The 19,596-nt window shown below is 35.2% G+C and overlaps 1 protein-coding gene across 2 annotated transcripts in view; it reads right to left on the bottom strand.

Moving 5' to 3' along the window:
* Hs2st1 (heparan sulfate 2-O-sulfotransferase 1) overlaps positions 1-19,596 on the bottom strand; it is a 145,771-nt gene that overhangs the window by 37,158 nt on the left and 89,017 nt on the right. For both annotated transcript variants that reach the window (XM_048351706.1, XM_048351707.1), the window contains exon 2: positions 3,300-3,538. In XM_048351706.1, the coding sequence (XP_048207663.1) occupies positions 3,300-3,538 (239 nt within the window). The remainder of the gene's footprint in view (positions 1-3,299; positions 3,539-19,596) is intronic.

Below are 19,596 nucleotides of genomic sequence, written 5' to 3'. Positions count from 1 at the left end.
TCTGCAGGGCACAGCCGCTCCTCCGCCGTCTCCTGCCCTGTTCCTAGATGCTATATTCTATCTACCACCTGAGCCCCCTCTTTTCCCTGTTTTTGATTATCATAACAATGCTACTTTAGAAGAAACAACAATCATTGCTCCAGAGAATGTTCTACAATATGATTTTTTCTGTTTCCTTAGGATTAGGTGCAGAAAAAGCATTCTGGTTAGAAACAATTTTTGTTAAATATTTTATTGATATTACCATAAATGAATATTTTCTTTTAGTTGTCCTTGCAGTTCCTTATATGTGTTTTAGGTTCTAAGTCCAATATAAATAAGTTCCCTAATAGGTAGGCATTGTTTTTTATTTCTTCTGTATCTCCTGAAAGAATGTACAGCACCTCCTCCGTATATGTTATATAGTCAATAAACAAAAACCCTGACAGAAAAGTTGTCAAGTATTTTTAAAGATGGCATTGTTATTATTATATTGAATAGTTTTATAGCAGATTAAGATATTTGGATTTTGCCTCTAAACTGTGTATGTGCATGCATATGTGTGTGTGCAAATGCACACGTGCGTACATGTGAACACATGCTGGTACTGGGGCTGGAACACAGGGCCTGGGCACTGTCTCTTAGCATTTTTTGTTCAACGTTAGCACTCTATCACTTGAGTCACAACTCTACTTTCACCTTTTTGCTGCTTAAGTTTAGAATCTTATAGACTTTCCTATTGGGGCTGGTTTCAAACTGTGATCCTTATATCTCAGCCTTCCGAGCAGCTAGGATTATAGGCATGAGCCACTGCTTCCAGGCTTGCCTCTAAAAGTTTGAGAGAACTAATTAAGTGTGTAAGAAGTTTTATACAATATAATATAGTGCATACAAATTATGTCTTGCAAAAAACTGAAGCTAAAGGCAGATGTGGAGCAGGATATACAACTACAATTGACATATCAAGATTTGAATATGAGTATAGTTACCTATGATAAGCCAAATTATTTTTGTAAATAAACTGGGCTTTAAATAGAAGTTCTGAAGAACAGTAGATTTGTTTCTTCCCTCTTCAGTGTCACTTGAATCAGATACTAATATGAAACAATGAGAGAGGAAAGAAAAGCAAAACAGGTAATTTGATGCCTATTAAATCAGCTGACCAAATAGTACAGGGCACAAGAAAAACATGGTGCTAGAGTGAAAGTATAGTATATAAGATTCCCTGGGGATATTTGAAAAATATTTCCAGTGAATTGTGGTACAATTTTAAAGAGTTTACATTTAGATGAAATTTCCATTTCCTAAAGAAGAAAGAAAAACAGCAAATATGACTTGTTTTGAAAAACTGCTTTGGTGTAAAACGAGACCAGTGAATTGTACACAGAGAACACATTAGAGAATATTTATTATATAAGAGATTCCTAATTAAGACCAGGTTTTGAACTGCTGGCTGACATTTGGAAGTATGGCAGTTAATGATAAAGACTATTCTTCTACTCTGCTCTATACAAGTGTGTTTTCAGTGTTGCTCATTATTTAACCCAGTGCTTTAAAGGTAGCATTTCTGCTTCTTTTCTTTCCATGAAACTAACAAGCTATTGAAAGAAAAACTTGAGTTTTAGCTTATCCAAATGAAACAAGAAAAATGTACTATGTGATGCCTATAAATGTCTTACGTGGTGTGCTTCTGCAGATTTATATTTCATGAAAAAATGGTTGGCAACATTGCCAGTTATCTTGTAGTTGCCAGAAAGCATTGTATACAAAATAACTTTCTTAAACAAATAGGGCTGGGGATATGGCCTAGTGGCAAGAGAGCTTGCCTCGTATACATGAGGCCCTGGGTTCGATTCCCCAGCACCACATATACAGAAAACGGCCAGAAGTGGCGCTGTGGCTCAAGTGGCAGAGTGCTAGCCTTGAGCAAAAGGAAGCCAGGGACAGTGCTCAGGCCCTGAGTCCAAGGCCCAGGACTGGCCAAAAAAAAAAAAATAATAATAATAATAATAAAAAAATTAAACAAATAAGTTAATCTTATTTTTCCAAAAATATTGCTGTGGAAATCTAACTATTATGTGAGCATTAAGATATATTCCTTTTAAACTAAGATAGACTCTGAGAAGCAGTGCTGTGAGCAAATTTCAAACTACATAATGTACAAAAATAGTATTTAGAACATGTGCCCTTGAGATGCACACTGTTGTATAATGACTAGCTTTTTTTATGAACCACTTGACTGAACAACAACAACAAAAAGCTCATTTTTTTTCTAATTTACAGAATTATTTAGTTTGGCTGGCAGATGTATATTTTTGGTTCTACAAAAACACACACACACACACACACACAAAACACCAAACTAATGGTGGATCTTGCAGAAAGTCAAAAATTATATGACAGATGATATGCCATATAACACTAGCCTTCAAAAATAGCTCTCTAGCAAGAAGTAACCTTAACCTCAGATGTCAATGTTATTCTCTCGCTTCAGTGTAGGAATTATAGCTATGCTTAAGAGAAAGAGTCAATTTTGTAACAATGTTCAAGTGAGCTGCTTTCAAACTGACACATACCCATCTAAATACCCACAATTAACATCTTCCAATAAAGCTACTACAATATGGCATTTAATCCTAAATAATACTTTAAACTATTTTCTTTTCATGGGATCAATTTCCCATTCCTTCTGACATTTATGAAGAAAACTTATTTATAATTACAGTCAAAACTCCAGCAAGGGGAATGTATACTACTGCTACTCCAGAGAAAGTAAACTAGATGTCTAAGATCTTTCTTCTACTTGTCTCCAAACCACTTCATATAGTTTATGCATCCATATGTTTATCTAAAATTCCTTGATGATTTAAAAGGCAAGACTGTGTTAAAGATATAAGCCACAATCTCTATTTTCCAGAAGTTTAAAGTTAATATTCATGTAAACTACAGAAGATAGGTGAGATCCAGAAGACTAATCACAAAACTGAGTACAAGTATTCAATAATAGTTCTTTATCCTAATTTGAAGCCTTAGTTTTTGTTGTGGGGCATCTTGCCAAAATATTTCATATTTAAGAATATACATGTTTCTACAAAGGTGCAAGTTAATCATTAATCCCTTAATTTCACAAGTACTTCACTATATACTACATGCAAGAAATTTTATCAAATACCATAAAGCCTATAAAACTATACACAAATTGATCAGTCCTTTCCTCTACAAGGCTGATGATTGGAGTCATTACATATATCCTTAGAGATAAAGAAATCTGACCAAGAATAAGAAAATATCCATATGTTCCCTATGTGATGATTGATTACCTGATCTTGCAATGACATCACTGGATTATTTTTTGTAGTATTGATGTGAAGAACATGGTATTTATTCTTTGCACACAGGTCATATGCGATATTGGTAAATGAGGTGCTAGCAGTTTTGGGAACTCTGTTATAAATGATCACCATGTCATCTTCTTCATCTAACACTGTATCTTGTCGAGGTCCATCCATTGTATGTCGCTGCTCAATTTCTCGGACTTCATGTCTTGCGATTGCCCTTTCTGCAAAGAGAGAGAGACATGACTTAAGTTTTAAATGACACCAAAAGAAGTTAGACCACTGAAGTGAACAAAAGAAAACAAGAGGGGCTGGGGATATAGCCTAGTGGCAAGAGTGCCTGCCTCGGATACACAAGGCCCTAGGTTCGATTCCCCAGCACCACATATACAGAAAATGGCCAGAAGCAGCGCTGTAACTCAAGTGGCAGAGTGCTAGCCTTGAGCGGGAAGAAGCCAGGGACAGTGCTCAGGCCCTGAGTCCAAGGCCCAGGACTGGCCAAAAAAAAAAAAAAAAGAAAACAAGAACCAAAACATAAGAGAAATAAAAATAAGTTGACATTTTAAGAGGATAAATCTTGTTTATTCTAAACAAGTTTTTAGCCCAGTAAATCATTTTCACATAAAAAAAAAAAACTAGGTAAGAACAGTTACGATAACCAAAGCTCCAGAATTTCTTTTGAAAAGTAAGACAAAGGTTTATCAAAAATAAAGAACAGTCATCAAATACAGAACAGCAAAGACCTGAGAATACTTCGGTACAGCTGCATTTGGTACAGAGTCATTTTAATTTGGGTACTAGTGGCTCACGTCTGCAATTCACATAGGAGTCTAGAATTTGAGGAAGACGAAGGTTAAGGTGCCAGCCTGAGGAGAAAAGTTCACGAGACCCCTCCCTGTGTAGGTCAATAGCCAGGTATGGGGTAGTTTATACCTGTCATCCGAAGCTATGTGGGAGAAGGAAATTAGGATTCCAGGCCAGCACAGGCAGAGAAGCCCATGAGATGCCATCTCCAGATTAAAGCACAATGCACTGGCATGGGCCAGTATCGAACTCTATCTCAAAAGCAACCAGGAAAAAACAAGGTCGGATGCCTGGGTCAATGGTACAGTGACAGTCTAGCAAGCATGAGGCCCCGAGTTCAAATCCTAATGCTACAAAAAAATTAAACCATTTTACATCCTAATGGAATTTCTACAGCTTGAATTAAGTCTCAAACACATAAGAACAGATTGCATGGAATAATGAACTTTACAGTAAAAATGCACTGAGAAAAAAAAATCACTTCTAATTTAAGCAAAAGTTTTGAAATATATTACTTAGAAGCTAGTTACTCTGGTTTATCAAAATTTATGAGAACAACAATTATAAATGCTAATATGACGTTAGGTCTCTAAGAGTACTACATTATAGTTAAGTTCTAGTTATGTTCATTTCTTCATACTCATTTCCTCTAATTTCAATTACTACCTATTATAGGGTTCCAAAAGCAGTTACATTTTGAGATTTACTATTTTCTATTTAATGTAAGCATCAACTTCAATTTTTTCACGTGTGTGTTGTGTGTGTGTGTATGTGTGTTTGGAGTAAGGAAGCAAGAAAGAGAGAAAGGAGTAGAAAGAAGGAAACATGAGGGAAACAAGACTGTACATTACTTTGGGCAAGGTAGTTGCTCACACATGTGGAATGTATATCACCACATCTTTGTACAAGATGTCTTATTTGCCTTGGACACTCTTCCTCCTCCGTTAACTCAAATCCTTTAGCTCCTCAGCATTCAAGTTGGAATTCAATTAACACCTCCCAGGAAATTATCTCCCTGATTAGTTTAGATCATCTTAATATACAAATATATCTTATATTACACATGTCTCACTATATTCATCTGTGATTTTATACTATGTAGCTATCCCTGTCTCCATCCTATAATTTAATAAGTAACATGAAACAGCAATATAGCATAATTACAAATTCAGGTCTCAAAGAATGGCAAAATACACATTGTAAATTTTGGTTCAGAAGATGTGGTCATCATATTATATTGAGAGATACACTTTGAGGGGAGTGCTCATATATAGAAGACTTTAACTGTAAGTTCTGGGAGGCTACCTACCAGCACTGTGCTTTCCAAAACAGGAGAATGCATATGATAGATAAATGTATGCACTATATATGTACACAGATACACAAGGTATGGATATAGGAATGAAGAGGGAAATGAACTTTGTACTGAACACATCAGGGACCAGGTGGGATAGTATGTAAACAGCTAAGTGCATATGTCAAGAGTTGAGAACAAAGGTCATCATAGAAGACAGAACAGAGAGACCATGATCTACAACATCCAGCATGTAGATTCTAGGACAGAATCTTAGAAAATATCAATTCTGATAAGATAGAATAAGACACCTCATGAAAGAGGTTAGGAAGATGTTAGGTGCTAGGAGAGACTTAAGTATAAATGATCCTATGAACCAAGGTAAACTTCAATTCAGTTCATTGATGCGATGAATCAAGAAAACATGGATTCAAGATCACTATGAGCCCCAACATAGAATCTGGATGTTATCTTAGATTAAAATCAACACATATGTATTGAGAATTTGAAGATTATTTTATTCAACACTGAGAAAGCATTCTTAACTTCCATGCATTCTCAAACTCCTATCACACTTCAAAACTATTATGGTATTGTTATGCCTACAGCTCTTTTCCCTCTAGGGGACTAAAACAGTTCTGTTGACACTTGAGTGCTGTCAGAGTGTGATGTTTCCCCTAGCAGCCTGACATGTGTGAAATTGCCTTGAAAAGTCACCTACATCCAACAATGCTGAATTTACTCTCCCTAGTATTTTGAAATGAGCCACTTACAAAAGAAACCACTGGGTTACCTCATAAACAAGTATTCATTTTATCTACAGAGACATAAGGTAATAAACTGAAATCTCCATCAACTTGTAAAGTTCTATCTACATAACACCCTTAAAATTAGCTTTAAAAAATAAAAATCATGGTTTAGAAGAAATTGTTAGGTCAATATATATTTTAATCATGTAAGGTGTAAAAGTAGCTGGGCCATGAAATGAATATGTTTATTTTTAAGTGATTTTTATTCTTTATGTGTATTAAATCATATGAAACTGTATTTTACACAATTAAAAAATGTCTTTAACTATGAAAATGGACAGATGCTGGCACTGCTATTTTTGTCATCTAAGTAACATACCTTTATGCATTTTCTATTTTTAAATGTTTATACTTTATGCAAGACAATTATTAACAACAGGTAAGGTCAAACATTATATAAAAAGATAAAAATAGTATGGTAAATTAAGAGAAAAATTTTAGTAGTAATACTTAAAATTTTTCATGTAGTTAATAACATTATTACTGCTGATGGTAAATTATGTTTTATTTTTCTTATGACAATACTTAAGTAACAGTGTTTACCGTTGGCAATATTCTATACATACTAAGTAAGTATATACTAAGTAGTATACATGCTATTTATGTAGTACAGCTTCTTCTGAGACTCTCCTAAGTTACTGAGGAAGGCTTATTAGATAAAACACATTTGTAGTATACTTAAGAGAATGTTGGCAGGATATTTAAAATACTTTCAGGTCTATTTTGATGTAATATTTTCTTTATATTTGAAGAATAAATTACATGGAATCTGGAACATCATAAAATGAAAAACCTACAAACAAAGGGGTACAGTGTGAGTTAGGAAACTTCAGACAGGTCATCCATATCTGGCACCAGTATTCTACTCCAACAACACTAAGGAATGGCGACTGTAATTCCTCTAGGCTTCTATTGGCCACATATCTGAAACTCATGAGTCTTTCCATGCGGCAGGTTAGCAACAAACTCAAATCTTTCAAAACAACATTAATAATAGCAATACTGATCTGTTTTTACACTGGAAGTGTCATACAAGCCTCATTTTATTAAGTATAAACATAAAATATTCATTAGAGCAAGCTCTATACAGCATTAAAGTTGTAAGAATATATATGTACATATATAAATATATATATATATAAATCAAGACTACGGAATAACAAAAAGAGAACTAAGAATGTGGAATTGTTCTGTATTGTGGGTAACATTTTAGGACTGGAGGAATTAAGAAAAAAAACAGCAAAGGAAAATGAACAATAAATTGCTTTGCTCTCAAATACTAAACGGCTACATATCAACCTAAAAAAGACGGACAAAAGAAAATTATTAAGAATGAATGCCCCAAATCTTAATATCTACAATTAAGGGAAGAAAATATAGAAACTGCAACAACAATATTAAGATTCTATCAGATAAAAAGTCAAGGTGATTTACAGAGATTAAACTACATATACATAATAGAGTAGGAAAAAAATACACATTAGCTACCCATAATGATCTTTCTTTCTCCAGAAAGAATGACATGTGCATTTCAGGATTTCATCTTACAGTCCAACCATAGCTAGGAAGTCCATGACCCTCCATTAAATATTCTTGTGGTAAGGCTTTTTAGTAGTACCCAGCCTAAAGGCACTGATGAGCACACAGAAAACAGAGATCAGTTATAAGATCAAAAATCAAGAGAAATCGAGGAAACCACCATACCCATCCAATAACTGTCCCTGGTGAGAGTGTTTTGACATATCAATTTGACTACTCAGGACTTCCCAGCAAGTATTCTTACTGGAATGCTAGACAGACTGGGCTCAAAGGGTTTGTTATCATATCAGCACTGAGGTGGAATGTTCACATTTTCTAGGAATAAATCTCGAGCTGTGCACACCTCCAAATACTGCATTGAAGTGTAATTTCTTTCCTATAAAATGAGAAGTAGGCAGTGACAAGTTGGAGTAAAAGAAAACTGTTCTCAGGCTTTTTAACCAAATTTTTTCAGTAACACCTACTTGCAAGGTGCTCACTAAACACTATCTGATCCTTCTGTTGGTAGTATTTTATAATTACTGAAATAAATAAATTAGTTGTCTGATTACATACAATACTTTCTTAGGAGTATTGTTAGCCGGAATCATTCTCTTGAACTCATCCGCTAGGTGAAACTGACAAAACAAACTTTCATCTGCATGTCGAGGGACAGACTCAGAACACAGGACAAAAAAAAAAAGAACACAGGGCAATGCTTCCTTGTGTGGTTTCCAGGTAGTCACCAAAGGATGCCTACTTGAGCATTTAAACTTGTAAGTTATGGTTGTGTGGATCAGCTTTTTAAAAAAGATGACAGACTCCCACATGGCAATTATAAAGCATTACCCTTTCTTTTTCTTGCCACAGTATACCAGAGAAAGTCGGTTAAAACAGAAAACTTAAACAACAGACTCAAAACATAATACAAAAATGTTCAGGACACACACACACACACATACACACACACACACTCACCTCATTATGCCAAAAAGCAGGAGACTCTTAAATTCAATAATTATAGAACATCAAGAAGGGCAACACTAATATGGCATCCAGCAATCCAAGAAAAATATTATTTTTTATTTCTCTCCTTGATTTCTGGTGGTAGTACTGGAGTTTGAGCTCAGGGCCTTACAATTTCCAGGGAGACACTCTACTACTTAAACTAATCCCCCAGATAATTTTGTTTTTTTATTTTGGGGTAAGCCTTGTGGTTTTCCTATGTTTTTGCTTGGGCTAGTTTTGGAGTATGATCTTTCTTCTTACAGTCTATTTACCAGGAGTACCCTATCTCACACAATTTATTGATTGAGATGGGAGTTCTTGCTAACTTTTGTCCCCAGATGGGGCTCAAACTGTGATCTCTCCAATCTTTGACACCCCTTTAGCTGGGATTACAGGTCTGAGACACTGTACTCAGTTCAAAGAATTATTAAAACTTAAAGCAGGGATAACGAAGGGTTGAGATTGACCAAGAAGCACTCTATCAACCAACTCCTTAATAACAATGATAACAACAATAATAATGAATTTTAAAAATTAAAGCAGTTATACTAAAAAAAAAAAACCTCCCCAAACTATGAGCTACTAAGAACCAAATGTGAAAATTACAAACCAAAGGAGAAAATTGAAGGTCTGCCTCAACAGTAAAGAAACAAAAATTTGAGAACTCAGAAATACAATAACTTAAATAAAAATCTCAGTGAATGAGTTCAATAGGAGAATGGAAAGTATGGAGAAAAGTTTAGTGAACCAGAAGACAGACAAAATAAATTACTCAATTTGAACACAAGTAGGAAACTAAACTGAAAAAAAAGAAAAAAAAATAGCAACAAAGAAAGCCTGAGGGAACTGTGGGCTATAATGGAAGATCTAAAATTAGTGTTGGGGAGTCTTAGAAGGAGACAGAAAGAAAGAGGGCAAGGTGGAAAAAATTCTCAAAGGAATTATAGCTGCAAACTTACACAATTGGCCAGAGACACAAATATATAGATTCAAGAAGCTATAGCTAGAACTCCATAGCTAAAGACAGTACTGTTCAGTATTGAAGGGGGAAATGACTCTCATGTGAAAAATATTTTTAAATTAGTTTGTCTTTCTCTTTGGCCACTACAAGGTTTGAACTCAAGGTCTTGTAGTTCCCTGTGTTAGGCACTCTACCACTTGAAACATACCTTGAACCCAGCTTTTTGCTTGTTATTTTAAAAATGGACTCTCATGGAGTTTTCTGCCCAGAGTTGTCATGGGCTTTAATCCTCCAATTCTCAGCATCATAAATAGCTGGAATACAGGTGTAAGCCTTCAGTACCCTGCTGGCTAAAGAAAGATTTTTAAACAAAAAGGAAAGATCAAAAAAGAATCTAAAAACACTAAAAAGAAAAACAAAAATAGTGTACATAACCAACAAAATTTCCTTTCCTTCTTGAGCTTTTCAAATATATGTGACAGATAAATAAAAAATATAATGCTGCATGAAATTATTCTACATGTGAACAAAGTAAATATTTCCACATAACCCAATTGTGCTATAAATGGAGAATAAAGCGACATGAATGGAGGGAAGTTTCATATCCTTCACTTGACTTAGCATATAATGATACCAGTAAAATGACATATTTATATGTTTATATAATGAAATTTACATGATAGAATATGTATATATTAAACTCAAAAACACTTTAGACACTTTAGATAGATAAATCCAAATACATATTAAAAATACTCCACAGAAAACCAAAAGAGATCTGCAAAACAAACACATCTGAAGACCCCAGGAAGCAAAAAAAACTTAACAAAAAATAAGTATCGAAAGAAAAATTTTAAATCATATCAAGGTGGATGAAAGTGAAAATAAAACATTTAGAGAATTCAGAATAGGTAAATCTAATGTAAGGCCTAAGTTTTTCTCTAACTGTATGATCAAAGTATAGATATGAGATTTATTATTAAAATTATAAAATGAAGCCTGTTCCAATTATAGTTAGGAAAAAGGTTCACCTGCTATAATTTTCTTGTATCCAATACAATATAAGTTCGCAGTTGCCAGCCAAAGTGACAGAATTTCGGAAAGACTCTTTACACACATCTATGGTCATTCACCCTTGCCCACTTTTTCAGCCCTGTTAATGTCGGTGTCGTGAGGCTGTGTGTGTGTGTATGTGTAATATATAAATTATCTTAAATGTACTGCAGTTAAAAAAAAGTCATAGGTGCTAGACTGGAAGCATGGCTAAAGTGGCAGAATGCTTACCTAGAATGAATGATGCCCTAAGTCCATTCCATAGAGCTGCCAAAAAATAAAAATTGCATGCGCTGATGTCATTCATTCATTTCAGTAACTTGAAATGAAAACTGAGACAAAATGAAAAGTCTAACTAATCTGTTATTTCTTCACCAAGGCATATCTCAAACCAGGTTTCATCCTTTTATATTAAACTTTTCAAGTAAATTGTTCCTATTTCAACTTCCATCTTGAATAACACTGAATAAATGAAACAAAATGTTTCCAAAGTGGCTGGGAAATGTACCTCATAACTGAGCCCCAGATGAGGGGACTGGCTTTCAAAATGTGGACATGGCTAATGGAGGAAAGCATGAAATCCTGAGTTGTGGCAATGAATACAATAGTACAATGATTACAAAATTATTCAACAATAATGTAAAGTAGCTTCAAAAACATCTACAGGCCCTTTAGGCTAGGTTGATAAATGTAATTATCAAAATAGCATCTGCTCCCACTTCTTCGGCCCTGTGTGGGCCATGAACAGTGCTACATTTTTAAATGTACACTAATTCATTTCATTCTTACAATAATTTTGTTTACAATAATATTGTATTCGGTAATTACCAAATTGTTAGGAACAAAATCAGAATTCAAACTGTAATCTGATACCAAACCCTATATTCCTAACTAATACTCATTCAGTAATCACCATCCTAAATCAAGGAAGGCACATTTCTTAAGAAATTTGTATTTAATCACACAGGGATGGATATATAGTACACATCATTTTAGGCTCACACTAAAAACTACAGTAGATGTAGAATAAAATGAACCGGATGCATCATGCCCCACAAAGAATTCTTGAAAAGGGAATGTAAGGATCCTGAAGTGTCTGTAAGTGAGGAAGCATCAGTGCAATTACTACTGCAGAAGGTTCAGTAGTCTGTGGCTAGCAACAAAGAAGTTTTCACATACACAGTAGAGACAGCAAGTTTAGAGGGTAGTTAGCTATTATCTCTGGTGATGCTTGAAGAGGACCTGGGAAAGGGTGATATGGAAAGGACTTGTGCGCTAGTGACCAGGGAAAGTCTGTAAAGCCAGAATATTACTTGTGTTTTAACAATACACAATAATTTTTGAAAGTTCCACTCATTCAAGGTTGCAAAATAAGAGAAAGTATCAATAAAGACAAAGCAGGTCAATGACAACTGAGAGAGAAGGAAGCAAAATATTATTTTGTCTTAGTTTATTCAGTGATGCCTAGATATATCATCTTTGTCTATCTTGAGAAAAAGAGTTTCTCTTTGGGTGCTATAAAAATTAAAGGCATGAGCCACCAGGGCCTGACTTTAGAACTTCTTTTATATGTTTAAAAATTAAGATCCTGAGCCAGGCTCACATCTGTAATCCTGCTACTCAGAAGGCTAAGATCTAAGGATTGTGATTCAAAGCCCAGGCAGGAAAGTCCACCAGACTTTCACCTCTAATTAATCATCAACAAAAACCAGAAATAGAGCTGTGGCTCAAGTAGTAGAGTGCTTGCCTTGAGCACAAAAACTCAGGCAGGTGCTGGTGGCTCATGCCTATAATCCTAGCTACTTGGGACACAGATCTGAGGACAGCAATTCAAAGCTTGCATGCAAAGCCATAAGACTCTTATCTCTAACACCAAAAAGCCAGAAGTGAAACTGTGGTTCAAGTGGTAGAATGCGAGCCATGAGAAAAAAAGCTCAGGTATAAAGCCTCAGGCCCTGAGGTCAAGCCCCAGGACTGGCACACACACATATACAAAAAGTTAAGATCCTCTAACCTTCTGTTCATATAGGTTATATCTACCAATACCACATTAGAAATTGAAATTGCAAAGCAAGATATTAACTCATTAAAAACAATAAAAATATCAGCATAAATGACCCGTTTTTGTGAAAAAATATTTTACAAAAAAATTTAACTTCTTGAAAATCTGTTTTAATATTTGGCTACAGAGAAAACAACTGGATTCTCATACTCGCATCTCTACTCAAATTATTACTATCTATTATTTGGCTTGAAAAGTATGAAGAAAATTGATTCAGACACATGTTATAGGAAAATAAGTATTTTAATAGCCCCTTCACTTAAGCCAGAATAATCTTAGTCACATTACTCTCATATTTAATATGCATTAACTTCTTAAATGTTACTGGGAATGAGATATGAAATTATATTAACCAATATTCACTTTAATATAGACATTAATGGATACATATTGTTTCACTGATCTACTTTGTATTGGCATCTGAAAAATGTGTTGAGTTATATAGCAGATCTAGCAAATCTTACTAGGAACATCTTTCTTACAGCTAAGGAAGTCACATCCATAGTAGCAAATACAAAAAAAAATTAAATTATTACAACTGGCAACCAGTACTTGAATCATTTTCCTTAAAGTAACAAGTTCATGTTATGGTTTAAATATGTCCTATCCTCTACAGGCTCATAGACTGAACAGGTTCCCAGCTGGTAGAACTACTTTGGAAGATGGTATAAGGTTTAGAAAGTGGGGCCTAATTGGAAGAAGTAAGCCACTGGGGGTGATGTCCTTGGGGGATGTATCTGAGTCTGGTCACCTCTTATATTCTCTCTGTCTCTGTCTCTCTCTCTGTCTCTGTGTCTCTCTCTCTCTGTCTCTCTCCCTGTTTCCTGTCTGCTATTAGGTAAACAGCCTCACTACAGATCCATAATCACGATCATGAACGGAACCTTCTAAACTCGTAAGCCAAAAATCCTCCTAAACTGTTTTCTCAGGTATTCTGAGTACCATTCATTTTGTTCATGTTTGAGAAAATATCTGCCAACTACACAAAAGTGTGAATAAACCTATTTTTTCAGTTGGTTTTTCTTTCAAATTAAAAACAGCATTCCATGAAAAATGTGATTTGTGAGCTTGCAATACAATCATACAAGGAGTAAAGATGGCCACTACACTTTGGTGTACTTCAGTATATTTCATGTACTTTCACCTTGGGGAGAGAACATAAAGAAGATCCATACCAGAGAGTCAAGATTCAATCAAGTTAATTGCTTTGTTTGATGAAGGACATTTTGAAACAGAAAGGGCTTTGAAGGGCTTTGAAGAGAATATGAACAGCAGGTAATGAAGAATAAAAAGAACTCTAGCTTGGTACCCCTATTACATTAGTAACATGAGCACAAACATTAACTAATGTAAAAGGTAACTAACATTGTAGAATTATTATGCAAATACTATGAACTATTATGAACTATTTTGTGAATAGGACAGAGGCTTAGTGTGAAAAGTAGATAGAAAAATTGGAAGAGATTACTATCTAGTTTCTAAGTTTAACCAAAAGCAGATAGTACTATTCAGTGACTTTGAGAAACTAAAGAAGGAAGAATTGGGGCAGAAGAAAGGATTTCAAGATAGCTAGTGCTCTACTCTAAAGTTGGTTATTGTTCAGGTACCAATGTGAGTGCTCTTTACTGGCAAATACAGTAATATGGGAATATTGGATTCCTTTTTTCTTGCAACTACATGCCATGTCCCGCAGGACTGCCAAGGTTTTTCACACAGCTAGCAGAAATGGGAAGACAACAGTGCAGGGGCCATAATGAGAAATTTAGTTCTGCGTGTATCGTTGCTATATAGCAATAAAAAGTATGCATAAGTAGTTGGTATATAGTTAGCCATCTCTTCAGAGGCCCAATAAAGTAGGTGCACAGTGATGGAGCATTACATCACTCAAAAGACTTAAAGGAAGGCTCTCCATTTCTACATAGAACAGAGCATCAACCTTAGCAGTGTGAGGGCTATTGTACTGAACTGACTTTTTCTCTTGGAGCAGCAGCAGAGATGACAGTTAATTTAGAAATAGTTACCCTGTGGACAAAGAAGTGACCAAATTGATGATTGAAGACAGAGGGAAATATGATTTTTCACTCTCAAAACCAAGAGACCTCTCTAGTAGATTCCTAGAAATATTAGAAAGGCATTTTAATAGAAAATGTGTAAATATATGGGCTCAGGACCAGAGGAGAAACAGGCTATTAATGTAAATCTGACTTTATATACATTATGGTGTAAAAGGAAGAGTGTGAAGTTCTTAGAAACACAAACCTCCATTAAAATATGCTTTAAGAGGAGTGCTAGTGGCTCACATCTATAATCCTAATCAGGAGGATTGAAGTTTGAGGCCAGCCTGGGCAGAAAAGTGTTAGACTCCATCTCCTAAATAACCAGCAAAAAGCAGGGGTGGAAACATGGCTCAAATGGTAGAATACCATTCTAGAAAGGAGGCTCTGAGTTTAAACTACAGTATTAATAAAAAAATGTGTATGCACATGTGCATTGTTGAAATAAATACCAAGAAAATTACAGCATTCAATCCAGAGAGAAATGCCAGCATTTTCTAAAAAAGCTGAATTATTTTCACACTTTAACAATGGCACCTAATGTTCCATTTACCAAGTAAAAAAAAGATACAGAACAATAAGGACTTAATTCTAGCTGGGCCTGCAGATCATTATCTAAAAACCTAATGCAATACTTGTTTGAAATGCTGAAAACTTATTTCACTAGAGTTTGATATGTACTATATTCTAGAACAGAGCTTCGCAATATGAGAATTCTTTGGAGTAAGGAAGACTTCTGCCTTCCCCCTAACTACTGGTTCAGAGCCTAACAATGTTCATACTAAGTTCTCAGGTGATGGCAATAGAATGTCCAGGAATACTTTGATAATCAATGTTTTTAGAGTGTTTCTACAGACTTATTAAGAAAACAGACACAAAATGTTCTCTTTTCCATAATATAACTGATAATGCTTATAACTTGAAATTTGACAACATTAGATATAGCTTAGATGAGTAAAAAATAAAACAACTCAACTTGGTGATACAAACTAGTGGTCAGGGTATTTACCTTTGAACTCATTTGCTGGGCTAACAGAATGGCCCATATCCTTGGGTGCCCCCCACCAACCATTATGTCCCCTAAGGTTAGGTAATTCCTCTAACCATCATCACAGAAGTACGTGTTTCATCACAGAAGTGAAATGTTTAAATAATTCTTGAAAATAAAGTCACAAAACCCTTTAAATATGCAACATTATTCATCTCAATGACTTTCCCTGCCGCCATTATTTGTATAAAAAAGAAACCACTAATGAAGTTATACAGAGAGAAACAAAGAAAAGATAAAAATATAGTCAGACATGAATTGGTGTAGCTCGATGGTTAATATGCAGTGATCCATTTTATTATTCTATTATTCATATCCTGAAAATATCCGTAGTAATTCAGAAATATACATAATTTAGCTCCCACTAGTTATTACAACATTCAAACAATGGCATTCACCATTATTATACAGTCCAAAGGTCTGTTATGATTAGAAAAAAAGTGAGGGGCAGTAAGTCAGATGAAAGGAAGAAAATGGATTTTTACAAAGACAGTAATACAGATGGTTAAAGATATTAACTATAGGGATCTTTTGTATTATATATAGACATATATGTGTGAATATATATAATTTTTCATCCTTTTTAAGAATAAAAACATCTTGTTATTTGACCTGCCTTCAAGTGACTGATTTTGAAAATATAATAAAAGGGAGCAGCAAATGGCGAATGCCTGTGATCCAAGCAACTAGCAGGAGGATCAAAAGTTCAGTATAGGCTTGGGCTCTACAGTGAGTTTGAAGTCAGTTTAGGCTACATATTATGACTGTCTCAAAAGAAAATAAAACAACAAGGAAATAAAAAAAAGAAATTAAAAGTGGAAGAAAAACATGGTTTACTTAGAAACAGAACTCAAAGGAGATAAAATAATAAGCAAGACTCTGGTTAGAAGAACCCTGCTCATTCTTGAAAATTAATGTAATAAGAAAGAACTGAAATAATTAAAACACACAGGGTTGGGGGAGGACTTGACATCTTATAATTCTAGAACAGATTATATTCGCTCAGTATGTACATATTTTCTTGCAGTCCTAGATGTTGCACCCAGGGTACAACCAACATTTTTATTTTTATTTTGGTTTGGTCCAAGGAGTTTTCAAACTCAAGATCTTTCTGCCTTGTCTTCCAAGTAGCTAGGATTACAGGTGTGTGCCACCATGCCAGCTCCCAATATCAATACTATTTTCAAATCTGAAAGTTTATAAACTCAAAGTTTCACAATATATAATCAATGTTAAATGTTTTTGTCATTGTCAAAATTTTTTCATGAACCTAGTATTCTCAGGTCATTCATGTCCTTTTGATATGAATTTAAGGTATTTTCAGAATTGATGTTTATTTATGTTTATTAAAACCTATAGAGCAACAGAATCTCTACTGACTATTGCACTTTGGTGCAATATTAAGTAAAAGCACTTCAGTAGCAGGTAAGGAGGTACAATAAGAGTTGGCTCCCAATTGATTCCTGAGTAGGCAGAGCATACAGCAAATGTGATTCATACCCAACTCTGTGTTGGGGTGGGGGGGGGGGTCTGTAGACTCAGAACTATGCCAAATTAAAACTTATGAATTGTTTATTTCTGGAATCTTCTATTTAATATTTTTGGAACAAAATGACTGAAGTTAATTAAAACCTAGGAAAGCAAATCCGTAGCTAAAGGGGATTACTGCAGTAGCAAATTAACTCTAGTGTTTTAATATCAATTGGAAAGGTGTTTTCTTTCCCAATTTGAAAATGTTGTGAATATAAAAGTCAATGGACTTTTCTCTCTGGACTTAATGATCACTATGTAACAGTTAAGCAGCCTACCCCAGTGAATCACACCAATGTATTAGTTAAATAAGGGCTTTGTAATTCTCCCGGGGACTAGTAAAAACACAGATGAAGGGAATGGAAATTAGTACTCATTTCACTGAACCTGTATACTCTGTTTTTTCAGTACTGGGGTTTGAAGTCAGGGCCTCGCAATTGTGGGTAGGCACTCTGCTCTGTTCTTGCGCCTCATCTCTAGCCTGAAATGAGAGGACCTGTAACTAACTGCTGGAGAGCTTAAGCACTTAAAGGGAAAATTGCATTAACTTAATTTCATTTTTTACTGAGATAGTTTTCTTCTCGGCATGAAACCACGCCATGTGGCTATTGTAAAGTCGGACTCAATTCCACCAATAAGAAACTGCCTTTAAGCCTTCCCCACTTGTATACCCTTGAATATGTGTCCTCACCATCTGAAATTGCAGCTTCCAGGTCAGGATCAACTCTGCCACCTTCTCTAACATCATCTTCCTGTCCTGTGCCCTGAATTAGGTGCCTCTTTTTTTTTTTTTTTTTAATCTTTTTATTTCCACTACATGGAGTGATGCCTCCTTTCAGTAAGGGTTTCCTCCCAAATCTCTTACAAAAGAGATGATCAGTGATGCAAACTAGTTTGCCCACAGGTAAAGGAAGCATAGATGACCAGGCTGGGGGACACCTCACGTTAGAAACACTGACACTGCTATATAAATGATACTTTTGCTTTCAAAGCCTTACCACTCACACCTTGTCGGGCTCTTTTTCTGAAATTTTCACTACAGTTTTACTAGAAATAATTTCTTCCCCAGACTTACTAATTTCCAGACTAAGCTTGATAGTACTGGAGCCGACAGTACCACTGATGACCTTTTCAAAGGCATAAACTGACTTAAAATTAAAACTGTAACAAATGTTAATAGTACAATCATGGAGAGCTGGTAGAAATACTGGGGAATAATTTATGACGCTGACAAAAGAAAGTGGTTATTTCTTCTTAATGTTAGGACATTGTAGCTTTTAGTTTGCACAGTGTTTTCTTTAAGCTTCTACTATTTGGCACTGCGTTAGGCATAATTCCTAATGTTAAACTATCCCTGAATTTCGGGGTCTTATCTGATCAAAATTTATTCTTTGAAAAGATTGCCCACTTTGGTATGTTTATAGTTTTAATAGTCTACGGTAACAAGACCTTTTTTCTCCCTCCTCCATTCCTTCCTCTACTTGGGACTTGAACTTGCTAGTCAGAGCCTCTACCATTCAGGCCACAGCCATGTCTCTTTTTGCTTTTACTTATTTTTTCAGACAGGGTCTCAGGCTCTTGTCTGGTGTTAGCCTCGACCATGAGCCTCCTACCTATGTCTCCTGAGTATTGTAGGATTATGGTGAGTCTCACTACATCTAGTTTGTTGGTTGAAATGAGATCTTGCTAACTTTTGGCCCAGTTGGCCTTGAACTTCAAACCTCACTTTCTGCCAGAGCCAACTTGGCTTTTGATTCTCTATACTTCCCTGGAAGCTGGGATGATAGTGATGCACCACCTATGCCCAGCTACTGGCCCTGAATCACAATCCTCCAATTCTCTGCTTCCAAATAGGTTGGATTATAGGTGTGTGCTACCATGTCTAGCCTACAGCAAATATTTTAAAGCCAATTATTCTCTTTCAGAAAATTGGAGCTGTTTCAAGCATTAATCAATTTGTGTTTTGAAGAACTATTGAGATGGTGTATGGTAAATAATCAGAGGAAACCGAAGTAATATAGATGTTCACTATAGTAGTTTAGGAGATGATGGTGACTTGGATTAGGATTAAACTATTTCCCAAACTCAAGATTGAGAAACTCAAGTTATTTAAATATTGATCTACCTATAATAGCAATATT

This window comes from Perognathus longimembris, chromosome 7, assembly GCF_023159225.1.
Source record: "Perognathus longimembris pacificus isolate PPM17 chromosome 7, ASM2315922v1, whole genome shotgun sequence".
Lineage (NCBI taxonomy): Eukaryota > Metazoa > Chordata > Mammalia > Rodentia > Heteromyidae > Perognathus > Perognathus longimembris.
This window is presented reverse-complemented; position numbering and strand designations above follow the sequence as displayed.